Source organism: Arvicola amphibius, chromosome 7 (genome assembly GCF_903992535.2).
Source record: "Arvicola amphibius chromosome 7, mArvAmp1.2, whole genome shotgun sequence".
Lineage (NCBI taxonomy): Eukaryota > Metazoa > Chordata > Mammalia > Rodentia > Cricetidae > Arvicola > Arvicola amphibius.
In genome coordinates, this window is record NC_052053.1 from 130,884,589 (window position 1) to 130,907,091 (window position 22,503).

The 22,503-nt window shown below is 42.3% G+C and overlaps 1 protein-coding gene across 2 annotated transcripts in view; it reads right to left on the bottom strand.

The window, feature by feature from the left end:
* Nucleotides 1-22,503, bottom strand: part of Dock4 (dedicator of cytokinesis 4) — a 412,188-nt gene that overhangs the window by 142,778 nt on the left and 246,907 nt on the right. For both annotated transcript variants that reach the window (XM_038335987.1, XM_038335988.1), the window contains exons 13-16: nt 16,983-17,108; nt 8,214-8,338; nt 7,328-7,490; nt 648-754 (exon numbers count right to left, since the gene is read on the bottom strand). In XM_038335987.1, coding sequence (XP_038191915.1) covers nt 648-754; nt 7,328-7,490; nt 8,214-8,338; nt 16,983-17,108 — 521 coding nt within the window. The remainder of the gene's footprint in view (nt 1-647; nt 755-7,327; nt 7,491-8,213; nt 8,339-16,982; nt 17,109-22,503) is intronic.

A 22,503-nucleotide genomic window follows, 5' to 3' on the forward strand; every position in this document is an offset into this window, starting at 1 on the left:
AACTTTCCTCTGAGGATATATAAAGATTTATAAGACAGTATGTATCTGTAGTACAGACAAAACTATTTCTAAGGTTTATTTAACCCCATTATAATAATAGGAAGCACTTTGAGATTAACACCCCAGTTCATGCTAACAAATTTATTCCTAAAGTAAGATGAAAACAATAAGTCATTTAAAAAATATGTCTCAGCAGCTTGCTTGAGACTTGCCTAACATGTGCCTAACTTGAAAGGAATGAATTCACCCCAATATCAAAATATATGCAAATATATATAGGTGTGTGTGTGTTTGTGTGTGTGTGTGTGTAATGTGCCATAGGGACAGAAAACTTAAAAATAATCCTTTCAGGAAGACGCTGTAAATATGTATATATAAATATGTATATATATGTGTGTGTGTGTGTGTGTATTCATATTCGTTTTTGCACAAGGTCTCACTGTGTAGACCAGGCTGATCTTCATCTGAGACCTGCCTGTGTCTGCCTCCCAGAGTGCTGGAATAAAGCAGTAACCCACCATGCCTGGCCTACAACCTTATTTTGAACTCTTCATTTCAGTGATTTTTCCCCCTTTCTAACGCTATAAGACATGCGGCCAATCACGTGCACTGCTTTTCAGTCTATCATCAATAGGGCTTATTGGTACCTTATGCACGATGAGCTCGTGTGTGCCGTCTGGAAGAGTCCTCCCATCTTCTTGCATGAGGGGAACAAAAGAGAAACCAAACAACTTCTTCTCTCCTTTCTCCTTTGCTGTAGAGGAGAACAATGACTTGCTTATTGAAGTACATGTTCATATAACTGACATCTTATTTGGAAGAATCATGAGCATCAATGACTATCGCCCTGCCCCTGCACATGCCAGGCCCCCAACACAGTGGAGAACTGCTTTCGTGGTAGGACTCCTATCTGGACCCCGTACTCAGGCGTCCTAAATTTTAGGTTATGTTCCCTGTCCAATTGTTTTCACAGGACTCAGTATCTGAAACTGTGTTCTAAAAAAGTGTTTGGACTGCTTTTCTCGCCTCACATCTTACCCCAACCCCTCAATAGTAAGTTTCATTCAGGCAGAATTCTCAGTTGTTTATTCTTTTCAAGCAGTATCTGGGACGTAGCAGGATCTCAACCAATAATGTGTAATGAAGGGCAGCCCGGCTGTGAGGAGCAGAGCTTTGTCTACGGCCCTCTGAAAGGGAACATTCAAGCCGTCCTGGTCAATGTGTGAGGACAGACGGCCTTAAGGCTGCTCCCTGGCTTCTTCATGGCTTCTGGGAAGAAAGTACAACTTGTAGGCTGCCTTAGTGTGGGTCAGCTGCAATGCTCGGCAAGCCGGAGATGAGGCAGGGACTTTTCAGACCCCTAATTAGGACAACCCTGATGCCGAGGATGCTAGCTGTTATTTACAGGAAGCAGAATGGAAATCAAGGACATTAAGCAGCTTGCTCTAGATCTTTCAAGCCATTCCTGCCCTTCTAGCAATCTGTTTTTCTCCAAAAACAGAGTAAGCGCTAAAAAGCTTTTAGTTGAACTGCATTCTCCCTGGCATGTGGGCATGTGGGCATGTGGGCACGTGGGCATGAGGGTAGTAAGGGAAGCAAGCCAGAGTCTGTGATTGCTGAAGGGCTGGTCTTTCTGCAATGAAGGTGTCAGTGGATCATGACACTCGAGCAGAACAGCTCAGTTGTGGACACGGTGAGACCTGAGCTGAGGACGTCGATGTCTGGGGAATCTCAAACATTATACAAGAGTTTCAGCCACCCGCTCTTCCCTCACAACTGTCCCCATCATCTGACGAAGAGGGTACGCAACCCCTAACAGGAGGACGTCCTGGATATGTGAACTCATTAAACGTGTGCCTTGAAAGAAGATTTCCTTTCAAAGTAATTCATTTCAACTCGAGAGAAGGTGGGGAAAGACCGATGCTTCTAAAAGCTCATCAGAATGACAGCAGAAGTGCCTAGGGTGAGGTCCCCACAACACAGTACCGAGTCAGCTCATGATTCACGACACTGGCTCAGAAAGAATTCCTGAACCTTATTTCACTATCTTTTTTTTAATATGTAGTTTGCAAAATTCAATTAGAAAACAAAGAATAAAGATTCTATAGCAAGCAAAATTAGTCAAGATGAGAAACAAAACAATACTTTTCTCAAATTAGCCTTGTGTTATAAGACAAGGATGTCTGAAAGGGTGGCCACCCATCCTTGGCTATTCAGTCGGCATCAGTGAGCAGCATGGACTGAAGAGGCTTCTGCAGAGGCTGATATCCCTTACTCTCAAAATACCACAAGTTTGCGGAAGGTTCCTCCCGACTTTCCAGGTCATTGCTCTTAGAGTTTCCTGCAATAATCCTCCCTCCCGGAGCTCATTCATGTATCTCCCCCTCCTCCCCGCCTCTCCACTTCCTAGTTCTGTGTTCCCCCCCACCCCCATTCACACTGCCTTTAAATCTTTGGCCTCCCCAAGTCCACTGCAACTCTGTCCTGGTTAAATCTAACTTCCGGTTCATTCCACACACACTAGCCTGTTTCACTTTGGCTACTGCACGGTAACGCAATGGCTCCTTAGCTGGACAGCCTTCTCCATTTCCCTACTGAAGTTTCTCGTTTTTACAGCACGGCCTCATGGAAACCACTAAGCATCTCACTGCCTCCCTAGTTCGACCTTTTTCAAACTGCTTTTCACCTGACATCACACAGCACGTGGCCTCCTCAGATTGGCTTTGTGCACGCTGTGTGACATCACACAGCGCATGGCCTCCTCAGATTGGCTTTGTTCACGCTGTGGCATTCACTTAAGGCTTTCTCATGGACCTGAACATTTCTTGTACAAGCACAGATTGACGTCTACTTTTATTATTTGAAACTGAAATATAATTACATAATTTTCCTTTTTTGCAACCCTTACCTGGAACCCCTCCCTTATTAGGTATTAGGGAACCATTAGGGGGCTCTTCCCTTGGGAAGACTCTCAGCATTTTTGGGAAAAGCTCTCAGCATTTGCTAGCTGCCTGTAGTTCTTTAGGATTGGGCCCTATGAGGTGTCTTCCTTTCCTATGTTATGGCTACTGGTGTCGCCCTTTTCCAGGTCTTGTTTAGATGGGCATGATGACACTTTATGTGTACTTAACGTCTCTTTGCAAGATGGAGACCACTGGAGAGAATCACAACAGATCAAAATGCAGATAACAAGTGACCGCCTGTACCCAGGGTTAATGTCTACAACCTGACTCCCAAACCTAAGGCTAGGGATCATAGAGCAAGAGGCAACAGAAACATTGTAAGAGCAAGAACAGGAAGTGTGCTGTGACACTATGTCTGCTAGAAATGTCAGAAAAGCAACACCAGTGAAGTCTCATCAACACGGCTGCCACTTGCCTTTGAAGTGTAGGCTATTATTTCGCCATCAGTATGTACTACAGTTCAATCATCCATTTACCCACCAAAGGACATCTTGGTTGTTTCCAAGTTTGGGCAATCAGGAAACATCTGTTCTCAACAGCTGTGAACAGGTTATTGGGTTGACATAAGTTTTCAAATCCAAGAAGCAAAACTGCTAGAATGTGGCGAGGCTAAGCATCCTTTACAAGACACCAGCACAGGGATTGCGGCCTTAGTGTTGGTGAGTGAGTCAGCGCAGCGCTCTGGCTGCTCCACAGCGCTGCCAGCATTTGTGCTGCCAGTGCCCGGGAGTTTGGCCATTCAAGACTATCATAATTCAATGATGACACATGATGTGACACAAAACATCTTCTGTGTGCGTGTGTGCTAGCTGCATAAATCCTTGCTGAGAAGTCTTCAAGCTCTCGTCTGCATATGTTCATTGTCTTATTATTACCATGTGTTAAGAGTTCTATGTATTTTGGATCACAGTCCTTAATCAGGGATGCCTTTATCAGATAGTTTATCCTAATCTGTGACTTATCTTTTAACTATTCAGATCATATCTTTGGCAGACAGAAAAATATCTTTATTTTTATTAATTTTCCAAACAGTAAATTTTAATCATATTCTCCTAGCTCATCCCAGACGCTCTCTATCTCCCTACCCCTACAGCAACAGGAAAAATGACAAAAAGCAAAAATCAAAACAGACAAACAGAAATAGAGACTATCAGACAAAAAAAAAATAACGAAAGGCACATGTGCAGGCCACACACACACAAAGTCCATTTTGTGTTGGGCAAACCTCCTGGGTTTGGGGCCTGACTAGGAATGTGTTGATGTACCCAGTGATACTGCACTGAAGAAAACTGACTTTTCCTTTTCCCAGCAGGTGTCAATTGCAAACAGTTTCTTGGCTAGTTTGGGGGCTCTGTGGATACTTCCTCTTTTCAGGGCTGAGATTTTGTTTGACTTGAACTTGGGTGGTCTTTGGCGGGCTGTCACAGACTCTGAGTTCACACGTGTGTCAGGCCTGTTCTGTCTGGAAGATGCTGTCTCATTGGAGTCCCCCACCATCTCCAGTTCCTTCTGCCTCCTCTTCCTAACAGACCCCTGAGCCTTCAGGGAAAGGAATGCGATAAGGACATCCCGATTAGCACTGAGCGCCCCAAAGTCTCTCACGCTCTGTACATTGTAGGGGATCTCTTGGTTACTTATCACCTATTACAAGAGGAAGCTTCAGATAAGGGCTAAACGATACTCAGCTGAGCCCCAGCCTAGGGTGGCTGCTTTGGCTCCCTGGTAGACAGGTTTTGTGGGTAGGCAGAGCCACAAAGGACTGGAGATGGATTAGAAGGAATGGGTAAAAGGGGCCACCAGGAAGAACTAGGAGATCTTGTTTCTGCACCAAGAGGCCTAGTCCCTAAGGCTTTCAGAAAAAAGATTTTAACCTCAATGCCCTCCAGCTCATCAGCTTTTCCTTTCAGGGCTCTGTTCCTGTCTACAGAGTCGCTGCCAAGCCCATGGTTACTAAGTTTTCTTCTATGTTAACTTCTAGCACTTCTGAAGCTTCATGGTTTACATTTACACCTATTATTCATTTTGAGTTGATTTTTTTGAGAATATAAAGTAAGTAGCTAGATTTCAATTTTCCCTGTAGATGAGCAGATGTGCCAGAACCATCTGTTTAAAATGCCTCTGTACCTCCATGGACTTGTTTGCTTCTTTGCAAATATCCTTTGGCTATCTTGAATTCTTTCTTTGGCTCTCCGGTCTATCCCAGTAATATTTTGTCTAGTCCTTTATAATAGCATATTGCATTGATTATTGCAATTTATCTAGAACTTACTATCTAGTTCAGTATGATCTTGAACTTCTTATCCTACCACCTCTCCTTCCCGAGTGCTAGAATTACAGGCTTGTGCTACCCGCTTTGTACACATGCTGGGTGTTGAACTTGGGGCCCTGTGCATACTAGGCAAGCACTCTACCAATGAGATATACCCCCAACCCCAACCGACTTGATGGTAAGTCATACAGTCATGTAATGGCATTCATTCCTCTAAATTATTTCTTTTATATTGGCTATGCTGGATCTTTTATAAATATCAACTTCAAGACCTTTTTTTTTTGTTTTAATTCATTAAAAACACTTGTTGGGATTTTTTTTCACTAGGACTATACTGGACCTATGGATTCAGTCAGGAAGACCTGACATCTTGAAAAGTACTGAGTTGTTCAGCCATAAACATGCCCCTCTATTGCATACGTTCTCATAAGAATTGTCTGTTTATCATGTCCCCTTCCTCTCCTCCTTCTTGTCTTTCAGCTCACATCCACCACTACAAATCCACCAGACTGCTTGTCAGGTCCAGGGATTTCTATGATATGAAGTCAAATAGTAATTCCTCTGCTTTCATCTCATGTATCATTAGCAGCTGACATATCCGATCAATTCTCTCTTGGAAAAAGCACTTTCCTTTAGCCTCCTGGACCCTTTGACTGTCCTCCAACCCCTGGTCTAGTCTTTCTCAAGGTCACTAAACAGCCACTCACTTTCCAGATGTAAATGCACCCTACAGAGACAGATCCATTCTGGGACTTCCCTGGCTATCAAATTTGCTACTCAAGAACTTCAACCAGTTTCCTGCCTTTAAAGATACCAAATGGATGCTGTGGTGGAGCCAGACTGTGCTGGATCAGCAGCTGAAACAGGCATCTTTGCCTAAGCTGACATTCCATACAGTCATGTTTGTGCTTAAAAGCTGGAAGAGTTGCCACGGGAATTATCAAATGTTACAGATCAGGGAGAGCCCTGCCCCAGGTACAGCTTATTAAATATCTATAACGGACCACTAACCTTCATGTTCTTATCTCCTAGTTTAAGTTTTCAACCCAGACTTCATTCATTTCCCATCGACACCTTGGACGTAGAGTGGGTGTCAAATGTCTACTATGTAAAGTTTGATTTCTGCCACCCACCCTGAAACAGATGGTTCTTATTGTCTACCCACTTCATTAAATGAAATCATATGAAATATATGGTTTTCCCTATACATATGGACCCATGGTAATCTTTATAAATTAGCACAGTAAGTTAAAAATGGAGACATAGATGTTATCAACTTCCATATGTGATTTTTTTTTCCTTACTAACCTCAGAATTTCTACCTTTCTTTTCATATTAAAGAAGTAACTTATTGACATATACACGTCCCCAGCATCACCATGCTAACTTGTAGGGATTGTCAGTAATAAAATAAAGGTCAACTGAGCACATACTCTGTGATAGCTCAGCAGCTGCTGGGATAACGGAGGCTGTGACCAATAACGTCCACAGGGACAAGTCAGCACGGTTCTGTCCTGAGCTCTTTAAATCTGTAGAATGAGATAACTGTTCTATCTGCAAAGACTCTCCCTGCTGACAGTATCTGTCATTTTACCATCACCCAGAATGGCACGGTGATGCAGACACAAGTCAACACAAGACTGAGCTTCACCAACATGTTCCAGTAGCCTCCAACGCCCAGAATATTCCAAGGGGGCTTCTCGGAGCTGAGTCAGCTTCCTGAAGGTCGGGATTGCCCAAGCCCACCAGACAGGAATAGTTTGTCTGATGCTGTGTCTCCCCCTTCTGTTCAAATTCTCTAGGTTGTACATGACGAACCGGATTTTTAATCAGAACAACTAAATTACAGAGAATCCTTGGGCTTTCTGAGATTTTAAACTCTCCCCCTTCTTTTCCTCCTTTTCTGTCCCAGTTTCTCCAGGAGTCAGCCCCCTCACTTCCAGGACTCCCACGGCTTGCTTGCCTTCCTCCCTCCTTTGTTGCTTGCTCTTTCTTCAGATCTGCCCACAGCAAGCACAGGACCAGCCTGGAGCCCACAGAGCTGCGGAGAGCGGGGAGTGCGGGGGGGGGGGGGGGGGGGCACTCCCACACTTACTTGAACAATGCCGGAACTCAAAGCGGATGTGGGAGCCCCGGAACTTATCCACAGGAATGGGAAGTTTCAGCAGCTCCGACCACCGGGGGCTGTTGTTATGATAAAGCACGAAGGAGTGGTACTCTGTAGCAGGTGGTTCTCCAGAGCCAAAGGAGATAAAATCCTAAGAAAGAAGCATGTGAGGTAAAGTCAGCTTCTCTTAAGACTGCAAGAGGCAGAGCGTTGGCTACTGTCTGCCTGCTACCCAGGAAGCATTGCACTGGACATTACCCCCCCCCCACACACACACAGACACACCTCTGTATGTTCCTGCATTTGCTCTGCTTAGTGAGGTGAGGGTTTGATTCTGAGCCAGTGGTCCAAGGCCTCCGGTGCCAAGGGTAGGCCCAGATGATGTGAGAACTCAACTCTTAAGGAACCAAGTCCCGAGTCCCCTGAGGTTAGAGTCTCTTCTATGACCCAGTGGGTGACCATGAATGCCCAGTTTAGACTTTAGAACAGTGGTTCTCAACCTATGGGTCACGGCCCTTTCACAGGGGTTGCCTGAGACCCTCGTAAAACACAGTTATTTACATTATGATTCATAACAGTAGAAAAATTACAGTTATGAAGTAGGAAAAGTCATTTTATGGTTGGAGCACTGCACTATAAGGAGCCGTATTACAGGGCCGCAGCATTAGGAAGGCTGAGAACCACTGCTTTAGAAGAACAGGAAAAATACTTCTCCACCAAGCTGGGTTCACAGAAAACACTTCTACCAAGAGTGGGTCTGTTATTACTTTCTCAACAAACAAACAGCACCAAACTCCAGAAATGATCACAGTTGGAAAGGCAGCCATAGCAAGGGTAAAACTGCCACACCAAAGGCTGTCTAGGGTAAACATACCTTTAAGGGCTGTCCATTACTGTCCACAATGAACATTGTAACTTCCACATTTCTGGCCACACTCTTTCCCCCTTTCTCAAATTCTCCCCTTTCTACGGTGATATATAAATCATTCCTCATTTCACCTATTGGGAACAGTAAAAACACGTTACATATATTAGGAATACTCTACCAAGCCAAGCCAAACTTTAGTTTATAAAAATATGTGGTATGGTTACATTACGAACACAAAAGCCTCAGCACATTCACACTTGAGTAAACTGGTCTCTGCCCCCGCTGCCAATACTGGAGGGGGCCACCGCCAGCATAGCTGCATCCAGGGCTACAGTGTGTAGCAAGTGCGCACTTAGGAGACACACAGGGCGGCTGCTAAGAGGCAGTTATCGTCTGTCTCACCATTTCCCCATACTTCCTTCATTTCATTTATGAGGTATGACAGCAGAACGACAGCCCAGCAGAGGTAGCTCACAGAAGCCTGAATTATTATTTCATAGACACATGGCCCTTTAGAGAGAAGAAATACCTAAACGGAATGAAGTGGCAGGCCCTGCAATGACTACAATTACATAAATCCTTCCCAAAGTCCATGGACAAAATTATCTCACTGTTGAAAGAATCCACATTATTGCTTTCTGAACAGATGTAGAATAGTTCAGTCACACACATAAACCCAACTTAGTATTTCAGATCATCAAACTGTAAAACAAATAAAAAAGAGCCTAGATTCCAACTTTCTCAAGATATACAAAAATCATCTGTATTTTTATTGTTAGCAGTGTCTGCTAATATTACCCCTTTCTTATTACTCCAAGAAACACAAACTGAAGCCAACTAGCACGCTTCAAAGAAAAGACCAAGAGTGGATCAGTCGGCATAGCACCATATCAGAGACTCGGATGGGCAGGTCGGCGTCTCAGCTTACTTAACAGAGCTTTCAAATATTTGATGAATAAAATGCAATTTTCTTTTTTAATTAAAAAAAACTTCCTCTAAGGAAGCAAATTACCAGAAGGAAAAATAGCCACACAGTATCTGCAGCTGGGAGTTTTGTTAAATTCCCTGGCTAAGGCTGTTACAAAAAGCTGCTCTAGCTCTCCAGGGGCAGGCAACGTGTCTAGTCCTCCACAAAGACAACTGCTTATGCTAGTCCCCATGCTGACCAGAACACAGGCAGGCAGAAAGTAGAGGAAGTATGGAAGATTTACGAAGCATTAACACTTAACTGCCCTTTAGAAGAGCACATAAAACATCCATTCGTGGAACAGTCAGTAGAGAGGTCTCATGAAGTTTAGAATTTTCACACAGCTCAACTTCAGAAAACAATTTACAAATACTGGAGAAAAGCAACATTTTTCAACACATTAGCCGGGGGTGATGGTGCACACCTTTAATCTGAGTACTTGGGATGCAGAAGCAGGAGGATCTCTGTGAGTTCAGGACCAGACTGGTCCACAAGCTGTGGGCCTGGGTAATTATTTGTGTAGAACTGACACACATCTTCGAACACAGCCGAACTCATGTCTGTCCCATTGCTATCCAATGCCACGTACATGGTTGCTGCACTGCATTGTTTAGAGAACAATGAGGAGCAAAGAGGAAGGTTTGTCCATCCAGAATGCTTTCAGTCCTAGGTTACTGAACCCAAGGAATGTTAGCTGTGGATACAGAGGGCCAGCTATATATAACCTTTTCTCTACACATGCAAACACTCCTTTAATGATATTTATTTTAGAAACTCCATCACAGAGTTAACAACAAAGGAAGTGATTTCTGTCTGAATCAAGAGACTTGACAGAGAGAGATAGGATGCTAGTGTGCAGTGCACACGTCTGTTCAATGCTTGTGTGGAAGGTCATTTCAATGATTTTCACACTAATGGGATTTGGCAAGTAAGATAACAACATTCAAAAGAAGGCACTTAAAAGATGTTAGGTAACAGATTCCTGGCTTTGTGGAGTAGGTAAATGAACCTATGAACTATGAACCACAGGCTGACAGACAGGGGTTTTCCCATGAGAATTTCATGAGTGGTCAGCCTTTCCAATCCACAGAAGCATTTACTATCATGAGAAAAAAATAACTGAGTGCTTTCTGCTGTCCTCTACTGGAAGGCCAGAGACACTCCAACTTCAGCAAGGCTAGAGGGATGAGGGAGGTCTGGAAAGTTTGCTCCATGTCTGTAGGGTAGGCGCAGAGGACAAAAGGTCAGGGGACGTGCTGCCCATGTCACACAAGTCTCTTCCCACTATTCACTGAGCTCTGTGAGCACTCCTCCGTACAGACACACTATCCAAGACCCAGGAAATGCCGCAGTGAGCAGAGTGGGAAGTTCCGTAGCTAGGGAGGTTTTTGTGTGTACATTGTGTGCAGCAAACTCACACTTGTGTCTGTGTGTACATACTTAGAAGCCAGGCATTGATGCTAGGTATCTCCTATGAAACCCCATCTTTTTTTCCCTGAAATTGGGTGTCCCACTAAGCCCAAAACTGTGGTTCAGCTACTATGACTGCCCAGCATGTCCTCCTGTCCCCATACCCCTAGTGCTGGGGTTTCACATGCCTGTCACCAAGCCTGGCTTTTATGTGGGTGTTGGGGAACTGAATTCCTTAGGCTTCTGCATCAAGAATTTCATGCACAGAGGAGTCCTGTCCCTAGCCAGGGATATTATTAGTCAGCTCTCTAATAATGAGTAAAATGTAAGGCACAGTTACTGGTGGTCAGTGTTGGGATGGAAAAGAGAAGCAGGCAGCACGCACTGGGGACAGAGGAGCAGGGAGAATTTAAGCAGGCAGTGAGAAGGCCCTCGTGAGAACAAAGCAGAGTGGTACATTTCAACAAAGGAGCAAGGCAATAACGGCATTTAGATCCTCAAGTCAGATCTCAAAGTCAGCTGAATTCTGATTCATGCTATCTGGATTCTTCCATCCCTTTAGTATTAGAGAAATGCTGACTTCAAAGATGTCTAACATTGTTAGGGTCCTATGACAATCAGAATAAGGAGATCAAGGCTCTAGTCCCCTCTGCCACTGTTATTCTCTGATAGATAGGAAAGTCTAGATAGGGAGATTAAAAACTCCTGGGACTCTGGTTTCTGTGTCATGAAGTAAAGGTAGAGGAGAAGAAAGTGTTAGTCAGGATCCTTTAAAAACTTCATTATTATTATTATTATTATTATTATTATTATTATTATTATTATTATTTGGGTGGGGACATGCCATGCTGAACATGTGGAGTTCAGAGGACAATTTTTTGGATGAGTTCTGTCCTTCTACTTTTAATGAATTCTAAAGATGGAGTTCAGGTCATTTGCCTTCACATAAGTACTTTTAACCTCTGAGTCATCTTGCTGGCCCCTATGATGCCTTTGCTATAGTGCTGATTCTATGACTTATAAAAGAACTGGATTATAGTACATTCATATGTTAGCAGGCCAAGCAGGTCAACATGCCAACATGGATGGGGGCTTCTCCTTGTTGCTTTGGAGGAGCTGTCAGCAGGCGAAGCTGTCAGAGAAAAAGGGTCACTTCCCTTGTGGCTCCTGGTAGGTTGCTCATGCCCCAATGGATTACCCCACACCCATGTGTATATGGGCAGCATGAACTGGATTCATGAGGTTATTAACTAAGAACATGAAATCGGGAGGGAACAGGGTAGGGACACTAGAGGGAGTAAGAGGAAGGTATTAATAGATGAATGTGATCAAAATATATTATCATTGTTTGACACTTTCGCTGAACAAAAACTCCACAAAAATGGGGGGAACCTCATACGCGAGCTTTAATATTCTGCTCCTCAACTGTTAGCACTTCCTCCCCCCCCCCCCCCATCTTTTGCAGATCCTTTAGATTAAACAAGATTCCTTTGCAAAGAGAACCCACGACGAGACGAACATTCCTTCTGGTGGCATTCTACATATGCCGCTCCCCAGGAATTTTGCAGCTTGCTATGTTCCAATACCACAAGGTGCCACATTTTGCCAAAATATGCAGAAGGAGAAAGTTGAAATGAGATGAGTGCTAATTAAAATCCATGTCTTTGAGGACTCTGGAAAAAAGCTGATAAGCCCAACTGTGTTAGGAAAGCATCTTGGGTAATTATGAGACAAACCACAAAGTAGGAAATGGAGTCACAGTGCCAGTGTGAGGATTTTTTGTGACAATGTTTTTAACACCACACATGCCTCAGGTTCATTACTCTGCGAATTTGATGTGTGTGACACTCTCCTCATTAGCAAGCCTCCTGGCTAGGAAGCCTGCGCACACCTAAAGATGTCTCGAAACATTGCAGGCAAAATGATGATAAGGTCACATCGGGGGAACAGAGCGCATGCACTCTAGTGGATGCAGTCACTAGGATGACTGGTAGCCTGGCCTGAATGAGCAAGGACAGCCTCTGCTAGAGGATACACCCTGGATCCTTGATGCTGCCCTGCGATGGCTCTGGACATGGGCACAAAATGCACATGGACCCAATCGTGTAACCATTGCACGGAGTCATAGCAGGGCCAGGGCCAGGGCCAGTCCAGCTCTTTCTCTGTGCATTTAAAGTTTATGGAATTAGAGAAAAACTATCCCTCAGTTAAGAAGAGAAAAGATGCGAATGACTTTGGATTTCCCATGCACTCGGATAACGAATGATGGTGACTGGAGAGGACTAAAGGCATGCCCTCCAACGCCTGGCACATTCCAGATTTCTACTGGAGAAATGCTAAATCTATAAATTTCACATAAAAATTTCTCTTCTTTCTTTCTTTTCTAAAATCTTTTTTTTTCTATATTTTGGGACAGGGTCTCACTATGTAGACCAGGCTGGCCTCAAACTCAGACTCAAACTCAAACTGCCTGCTCTACCTCCTCCCAAGCACTGGCTTAAAGGCATGTGCCATCACTCCCAGTCCTATGGAAAAATTTCAAATTTCTAAAATACCTCTGAAGTCTCAAACACTCCCAGTCTTGATAGTTTTAGACAGGGGAATCCCACTGCAGTAGTAACCCCAGCAATATGAGCACCAACAGTTTGCTTTTCTGAATGCCTGCTATGAGTGGGGTTCCTCACAAAGCACTTAAATTTGCATTTATAGGAAGGCACTATCCATTCCAGTTTATCAATGAAGCTGAAGTGTAGAGATTCTGATGCATGTTTGAGGCATGATCAATAACTATCTCAATAGAGAATTCAGCTGTTGTCACAAGACTTGAGCAAGAAAAGTATTCATTCTGCATTGGTCAGACTAGCCTTGAAATACTGCTCTGTGAAGCATGTCCATGTCTAGTCTGTTCTGAAGCTGGAAGGAAGCCCAACATCTCTCTAGTCACTGGTGTCCTCTTACTGAGAGTGTACCAGCTCTCCATGTGACCAGGGGGTCAGATCTAAGATCAGCGATGACCCTGTGTGATGGACAACCATTACAGCTCTGACAGAAGCTCAGTGAACTTTAGTTAAATTTAGAAAATATTTTTACAAGCTTAGGCAGGCCCTCAATCTCTGATCTTCCTTCCTCAGGCTTCAGGTAGCTGGGATTAGAGGCATGAGGAATCTTGACCAAGTAGGGTATATTTTTAAGGAAGATTAAATCATATCATACTAGCTCGAATCTACTCTCTCTAAAATGAGGATTACTGCAGGATTAATTCCATCTGTTAACACGCCTCTTTACCAGTAAGTACTAAAGCATAATACCTACACTTAAAAGAATGAAATTCTTTTTAAAAATGAGGAAAACATATTTATTATATTCTTATCCTAGACCTATAAGCCACAAGTTATTTGGAAAATAAATTTAAATAAATCTTGAGTTCAGTATCAAAATTAGTCTCCGGATCTCAGATCCTGGTTCCTCCTGTTACCCTGGCCATTAACTTTAACTCCTTTGAGGGTTAGAAGCCTTAAAGATTTGCAAAAAGCTATAGAACGTACTAATGACGTATCAGCTAAAAGTATGTTTAACCAATTATTCTGTGAGCACATCTTCAGGGACAGGACACAAGCTGGAAAATGGTGCAGAGGGAACAGGAAGGAGACAAAGAAAGATCTGCCCAGAATATTAACCTGGAGGAAGAATGAGTGCTTAAGGGGTGTGGGGCAGAGTCAGTCTTTCGTGACCTTCCAGACACATAAGTCAACTTTGTTTCGAGACGTCTGGTGGAACTCAGACCTTCCTCATTCTCAGAATGGCCTGGGCCTGGCTTGCGTGGGGTCTGTTAAGACATTTAGGGACAGGCTGTCCAATATAGTTACTGCTGCCATGTGGCAATGGAGCAGCTGAAATGTGACCTGGCTATCGACAGATGTGTCGTGAGTGTCCAATACTCAGCAGCTTTCAAAGACCGATACTGGAAAACAGTGTGAATAACTCACTAGAAAAGTTTCAATGGATTACTTTGGGATGCACTGAGTTAAATAACATAAGCTGTTAAAATTAAGCTAACCACTTCTTTTTTCTTTTTAAACAGTGGCTACTCGTTATTTGAAATTACGTATGGACTCCCTTTACATTTCTGGGGAAGAGCAGTGATTTAAATATGTTGCTGTCCTTCCTCAGAGACCACAGCATGAAATTCCTCTCAGAGATAGCATTTGGTTTGCACGCCACAGTGATAAGGCATCTGAGAAAATGATTCTTCTGTAGCTGGAAATTGGTATACTAAAATAATTAACAGTAATAACAATACTTATTAAAAATAGGCACTGAATAACTGACCCACAGACTTGAAAGCACAAAGGCCTCCTACTCAATACCAGGTGATAAATGGTTGTCTTGCATAATAGCAAAGCCAAGGGAAGAACTTCTGCTTCCAGGTTTTCAGTTTCAAAAGGAGGCTCTGGTTATATCCTATAACCTGAAAAGGAGTCCGTGTCTGCTTCTGTCTGCCAAGGGCACAAGGCATCTGGTTTACAGAGGGGATCTGTGCTAATGAGCCTGGTCCTCTTGGTAGGAGATGTGCCTCACCTGCCCTGACCCCATCAGCACACTGGATGCAAATGAACTTTGAAGGACTATCTAGAAAATGAGGTGGGAGGGGTCCTGCGTGCGGACTGTCCACAGGGCTTTGTGACCGGAAACGTTGTTCGTGAATATTTTTTCACCAGAGCCTTCAGCTCAGGTTCTCACTAAGCTGCTGTTAGGAATGAGCTGGCTAGTCTGAAAACAACAAAGGACATGGAGCAAAGACCGCTTTCTTGCTGTGAAAATCCCAGGCAATCTGAAAGCTGTTCTCAGATGTTTAGGCACATGCATGTATCTTTTTATTTCTACCTTATTTGGAAAATCAAGAAGTCAACGAAGAACAACAACAACAACAACAAAGACTTAAATATTTTTTTAAAAGGTTTTCTTGCTGCCTGATGCTATGTGTGTGACTGGAGGGACTGTTTCCATGGACACTATGAACCATACATTACAAAGTACTGCCAGGAAGGGACAGAGGCAAGCCTTATTTTCCAGCTCCTTTCATTATTAAAACCAGACCAAAGCCATATGAGCCCAGAACCACCCAGACGATTCTTGAGCCAGAAAAATGCCCAACCTTGCTTTCTACTTTTCCATTTCTAAGTGATATTGCCCAGGGACCAAGATGAGGAATTCTCCTAGCAGCTGGCCACACTCAGCTCTAAATATGTTTTTTATATTAGATTTGCCCATCAATTAGCTTCCCAGTGGGACAAATGTTTTTCTTTTTTGTTAAAGAGGAAATACCAGTTATTTATAGCAACTAGAGGAAATAATGAGTGGCTGCAAGAGCCACTGAATAGCATGTCACCAAGTAAACAGGTCTATAAACAGTCATTTTCCACAACAGTTCCTCAACATGCTTCGGCGGACCAGGCCAGGTCATCTCAGAAAACCTTCCAACGGTCCTCCAGCCTGCCCTGCATGAATGCATTGCAATCAAGAGATCACAGGGTACACTGGGCAACGTGGAGCAGTTTGGGGCTTTTCTAAGCCATTCTACCACTGGGCCTCAGAACTGGGTCGTGGATTTGGTCCTCTGAGTTGCGGCAGGTGCTTACTATCTGCACTGAGGAGAGCAATAACTTGGGGGGAAGGAGCTGGAATCATTAGCTCTGAATACCCCACTGTATGAATAATAATACAGAGAAAAATATATAAAGTAAAAAAAATCGCTCAATATGTAATATATTCTTACACTATATTAAAATAAAGGGTTTAACTTTTAAAGAGGCACTGAAAATAATCTCTTAGATGAAGAAATCAAAATACTACAGTTTGATAATCACATTCTCTGATCATCACCCGCTCTACTGTTCCGATGTGCCCATCCCCTTCCGCACCTTATAAAACTTGTTTATAGACACAAAAGGTACTCACAGAAACAAGTTGGCCTTCACTGAGAATAACTTCTTTAAAAATAATTTCTAATAATATTTTGATCACCTATATATAACTCCTCGTTTTGCGATTATATTTTTCTCCATCTTAAGAAACAAAAACCAAACAAAAGCCCTATGAAGAAGTCACCTAATATGGCCTAATCTTCTCCACAGAGAGAGAAATCACTGGATGTCACCTCAGCTTTTGTTGTTACCAAAGTCATACGTGAGATGCAGCCATGGCCCCCAAAGCTACTTAATTTTTAATTTAATTTTAAATTAATAATGTTTAATTTGTTCATCATCACATATCCCACTTAGTTTCTCCACATGGACCATATAAACTTTTCAAAAATGACAGTCTAAAAATTTCCCCACATGTCCAAACCAGAGAACATATGCATACTTCACCCCTTCAGTGCACCCCAAGCCACCTACCAGGCATGATGATGTTAGAGAAACCCAACTTCCGCGTTATGGACACCCCGTGAGAGAACACTGAAGAGTATTCTCTTCGGATTTGTTCAATGTCTCCGTGCAGCAGCTGGAGGGAAACCGCTAACCCTAAAACAAAGGAGAGGCACTCCAGTTACGGCAAGAAGGCAAGGACCCACACTACCACGTTATGCAAGACGCCAATGGGCTTCAGCAAGTTCAGGCTCACGGTGTTCGTTTTTACTTGCCACCCAAAATTGATAGAAACTAGAAATGATCCCTGAGTAACACTTTCCCAGCATGAACACTAGAGTCTTCCAGTGTCTGGAAATTGGAGAATCACTGGGAGAGAATTAACAGCAAGAAGCAGGCTTCTAGCCATGGCACCCCGTCCTCCAGCCCCGGCTGTCTGGAACACACATCCCTGCCAATACTTCATCTTGAAATAGACAATGGGCAATGAGATCAAAGTAGAATTTTATTCTTTTTCAACTTTACAAGGCCTATAGATAATGACCTACCAAATATTAGAGGCCTGGTAACAATTCTTAAGACATAGGCATTCAAGGATTTTTAAACATAAGGATTTTTCTTGAAATAAAAGCCACAAAGAGGACTGCAGTAAAAATCAGTTATGTTCTTATTATGACATAATACAGAAACTCAAAATGGCATTATTTTCTGAGAATTTTTTGGATACAAGACACTTTGACCAAGGAAAAGGAATCTAGCAAGTGGCAAAATTATACTTTTCTTTTTTTTTTTAATCCCAATTACGGTGACATTATCACAGCAGGATAGGCAGAAGATGATGTTTATTTCGTATATAATTTCCTCAGCTCTCAGGCAAGAACTGCAAAAAGGGAACTGATGTGAAGATGCTGGCATGCACACTTCAAGACATGGCACCTCTTTAAATCCCTCCTCCCTTCTTCTTCCAACATTTCAAAACAAGAGAAACACAAAGGTACCTCTACTGTACCGACAATAGAAAAGGTAACCTCTCAAGGCACCTCCCCTGTACTGACAATAGAAAACGTAACCTCTCGAGGGGAGTTAATTTTAAAAAACAAAACAACGACGACAACAAAAACCTGGACTCGATCTAAAAGTGAGTTTAAATACTGGGGTGAAGAAGACAGCAAATCCATCCGTCATGATCTTTAATCTATGTCATTATTTGTCACCACCATTTCCTGAATTGGCCACTGTCATTAATTTACAGTACTACAATGCTATACAAATGACTTCAATCACGCTGTGATGGAAAAACGGCAAACTATCCACAGCGCAGCCACACGAGGGGTTTTCTTTTATTTTCCCTAAATAGTATGAGAAACAGACCAGTGACAGGTGTTGTTTACCCGTTTGCTCTAAGAGAGAGGCAGAAACAAAGAAAAGAACTGGAAAGGACACCACCACGGGCTAGTCTCACAGAATTTCTGCCTCGGAGAAGGGCTGCGAGAGTAAAGTCTGGCAGGTTACAGAACTTTGACCCTAAAGAACATGTCATGAGGCACTACTGATTCCTTCCAAAAGTTAGAGGCCAGGGAAGAAGGACCAAGTGGCATGTGTTCTAATCCATCTGTCGTGGCAGCTATTCTTGCTGACACACATCCCCGTGTCCTGTCCTGTCGTCCCCCCCCCACCCACACACACCTCATCGCAGTCTCTGTGCTCTTCCCAGTACTGTCCTTCTGCCTTCAGCCCCCACACCGCCACCACTAACATCACCAGAACCATGTGCACCACACAGGTTCACAAAACAGTTCTTCCTGTTGGGGAGGGCATTGTTCAAAAATCCCAGAATTCTTAGAGAATAAGATGTACTGACATAGGTCTTGAGAACAATTTTTCAGAAGACAATTATTTTACTGGGACCTCTTTGGAAGGATCTGATCTGGGATACTTGTAACCTTATGTAGTAAATACAAAGGGGAGGGATGTCAACAATGATGGAAAACAAGGAGATCATGTTCTTCAAAGTAGGAGCAGGACCAAGTACAACTGATGCTTGTTTTGTTCAATGGGTGTTGCATTTATTTAGCCTGCAGTCTTCTCCTTCCCTCCTGCCCTTTCCTCCTCCCCTTCCCTCCTTTTTTTTTCTTTTCTAAAACAAAAAGTGAATTCCTTCAAAGAAAATTAGATAATGAAAAAAGAAGTATTTAGTCATAGATAATAGCATCCTTGAGAAATTAAAGAAGATGTGGAAAGGAGTAGATATACTCTTGGGAAAGAAACAGATGGAAGAAGCGCAATAAGGAACAGGGAGATATATCAATGTCTAGATAGCAAGTGCTATAGAGAGGAGAGAGAGCAAAGGACAGAATTAATTTTTGGTTCAATCAGCCATTTTGTTAGTAATGAACTAAATAACATATATCTGTGAACATACAGCAATGCAAAATGGAAAATCATGACAAATACGTTTGCTAAATATACATGTTATTAAGTGTGCCGTTTAGGAAGTACATGATACAACTGCAGGATGCTGTCTCAGTGTTGAGCTCTCTGGGCTTTGGTTCCTATCTCCAAAACATACAGACAATGACGTTAATTTTACAAAATTCTCTAGGGGAGGCCTGACAGAAAGTGCTGCCTCAACTGTAGTAGAACTGTTTGACACTGAACACTTATCTTTCGCCTTATTCCTCCCAGCCCTGAACCAACCAACTAGGCTGCATTCCAAGTACCGTAAGCTTCCCAACAGCTGTATGTTAAGAAAATAGTCCTTGTATCCAGGCTTGGTGGTCCATGCCTGCAAGCCTAGCACTCGGGGTAGAGGCAGGAGAATGAGCAGCTCACGGCTGTTCTTAGCTCTAGTGGCATTTTAATTGTATTTTAATAAATAAAGCTCGCCTGGGGATTGGGAGAGTAAAACAGCCACACTGGTCAACCTTACAGTCAGGTAATGGTAGCACACACCTTTAATCCCAGTAGTCACACTAGTTGCCATTGGAACCGGGCAGTGCAAGCTTTTAATCCCAGTGATGTGGTTTCACAACTTATTTAGAAACAACTTTAATTGCATCTACCCTCTTTATAATTTTTTCTTTTTATCTCAGTACTTCCATTTTTGCAAACTTTTAACATTCAAATACTGCAGCTTATTCTTTTACTTGTAGCACCTTCTGGAAGCCTCATTAGACACACACTGGTCTTTCCATTCATTTTTCTCTATCTTTTAAGTGTTTCTTCAGATTTTTTCTGTCTCATGATTCCTCTGTGCAGAATTCTGACTGAACCAAACTTTAATTTCAGTAAATCAATTCATTCTTTTCAACTGTGTTCATTCCTTACCAACGCAGTCTTATTATTTTAATGACACTAAAAGAGAATTTTCATTGTATTTAGCTCTGCAGGACCATTGGAATCTCAGCACCAACATGACACAGACTTCATTTGCTTTTTAAATATGATGTGCCAGTGCGTAATGTCAGCAGAATCCATACACAGTCAATATCTTTTATGCATTAGTTTTTAAGTCTTTAAAATTTATTTTATATTATGACTGTCCTGCACTATGGCTTAGCCTTTTCTTGATGATTTCTTGTCTAAGATCCTAGAAGGTTGTGATTTTCATTGGCTGTATCTGCTTCCTCTTATTGGCAACTGAATCCTGTCAATGTTGTCATGGCTCATCTTGAGTGAATGCTGTCTCCCCCTAGGAGTCCCACCCATGGAGTGTGAAAATGGCAATACACAATGGTCTCATATTTACTCTTTTAAAAGACTACTCAGCTGGGATTAGTTTTATTTTTACACAAAAAATTCAAATTTTGTAAGTACGAATTTTTCCAAACTGTTACATTAATGTAAATTCAAACTAAAGGCATAAAGGTCAATGTATCAAAGAAGATCCATTCTGCCTATTACATCTTAAAGCTAAACAACAGCTTTCTAAGGCTCAGTACCAGAGGACTTCTGGGCACCACCTATTTGGTCCCAGGCCTCATCACACATTGTTGGGGCCATTCAACTTAAGCACTCCCTGCTGCCCCTTGTCAGGGCCTCCATCTTACCAGACCAATTACTGATATTACTGTTCTAGATTTCAGTGTCACCTTTACGTATAGAGGCAAGAGTTCTCTTTCTTCGAACTTCATTCCTTCATCTCTTACCATGCATCTTCTGCCCTAACTCCAGACTGATTAAAACCCAAGCCTTGTACATACCGAGAAAGGTTAGTATTTGAACTAACCTTTTTCACTGCAGTATTTGAACACACACTCATGTGTGAAGCAGAAGAACGGGTTACACAGCTGACTTATCAGGCTTTGGAAAGTCAATTTATTTAATAGAATGCCTCCAGTGGGCAGCTGAACTGGAACTGTAAATTGATAAATCAAATTACCAGTCAAAAATATTCTAACTACACAATGTTTAAGGGACATCACCTTAACAATCCTTTTTATTATAAAAGGCCCCCTTCCTCCAAAATTTTATTAATGTATCAAATTAAAGTATAAATAACATCACAATATTGATGAAATTTTTACCTGAAACACATAAGCCAATTCAAAACTAATAGTGTACTTTTTTTTTCTTTTTTCCAAACAAAGTCTCATCATGTAGTTCTGGCTAGCCTGGAACTTTCTATGTAGATCAGGCTAGAGATCAGATTCAGAGATCCACCTGCCTCTGCCTCCTGAGTGCTGGGATTAAAGGCGTGGGCCAGCATGTCCGGCTGCACTATTAGGTTTTTTTTTCCTATTCTGAGTTTCTACCAAAGTCGGAAAGAACGATTATGAAATATTAAAATATATGCTCTATAAATAGTGATGCTAAAAATACCTGAGCTAAGAATAGATGTGTTAATCGTGCTGTGAGGTTGTCACACGCATGCCGAAGGGTGTATCACAACCCGGAAATGGTTATAAGTGGACCCCCCAACCCGAACTACTGTGAGAGCAAAGGAAGAATATAGTTGGTGTAGATGTAACAATCCTCTTTTGCTTTATTTTCTTAAATAGAAGTTTCATGAATTTTGATGACTCAACTCTGTCCCTCTTTTTCATAAAAGTCAGCATGTAAAACTACGAATATGCTAAGAAAAGGCTCCTAACTGCTACATTTAACTTTTTCCCCCAAAATAAATAAGTTCAAGAGTGAGGCTGGAATTAGGTTCTTAATTTCAACTCAGCCATGATATTAAGAAATGCATACAAATATTTAAATATTCCTAGGTCTGCTATTGGCACAGAATGGGGCAGCAGGACACTCATATGTAATTTAGTGTAGGTGAAAAATAGTGAGGGTTTAAACTTGATATTACAAATTGTTTCAGATGATGAGAACCTGTCCCAGCAGGTTGTCCTGAACAGAGACTGTGGAAGTAAACACACAAAACCCAACCTGCAGCCCAGTCCCCAGCAACTTTCTTTTCTCTTTTTATTAATTACATAACAATCGCCACAGGCTTTGCATCTTCAAAGTACTCCTGATTTTCTCTGGGTTATATTTATTTTTCTTCCAAATTGGATATCCAAAACCTTTTTAATTTTGGTAATTTGTGCAAAAAAAT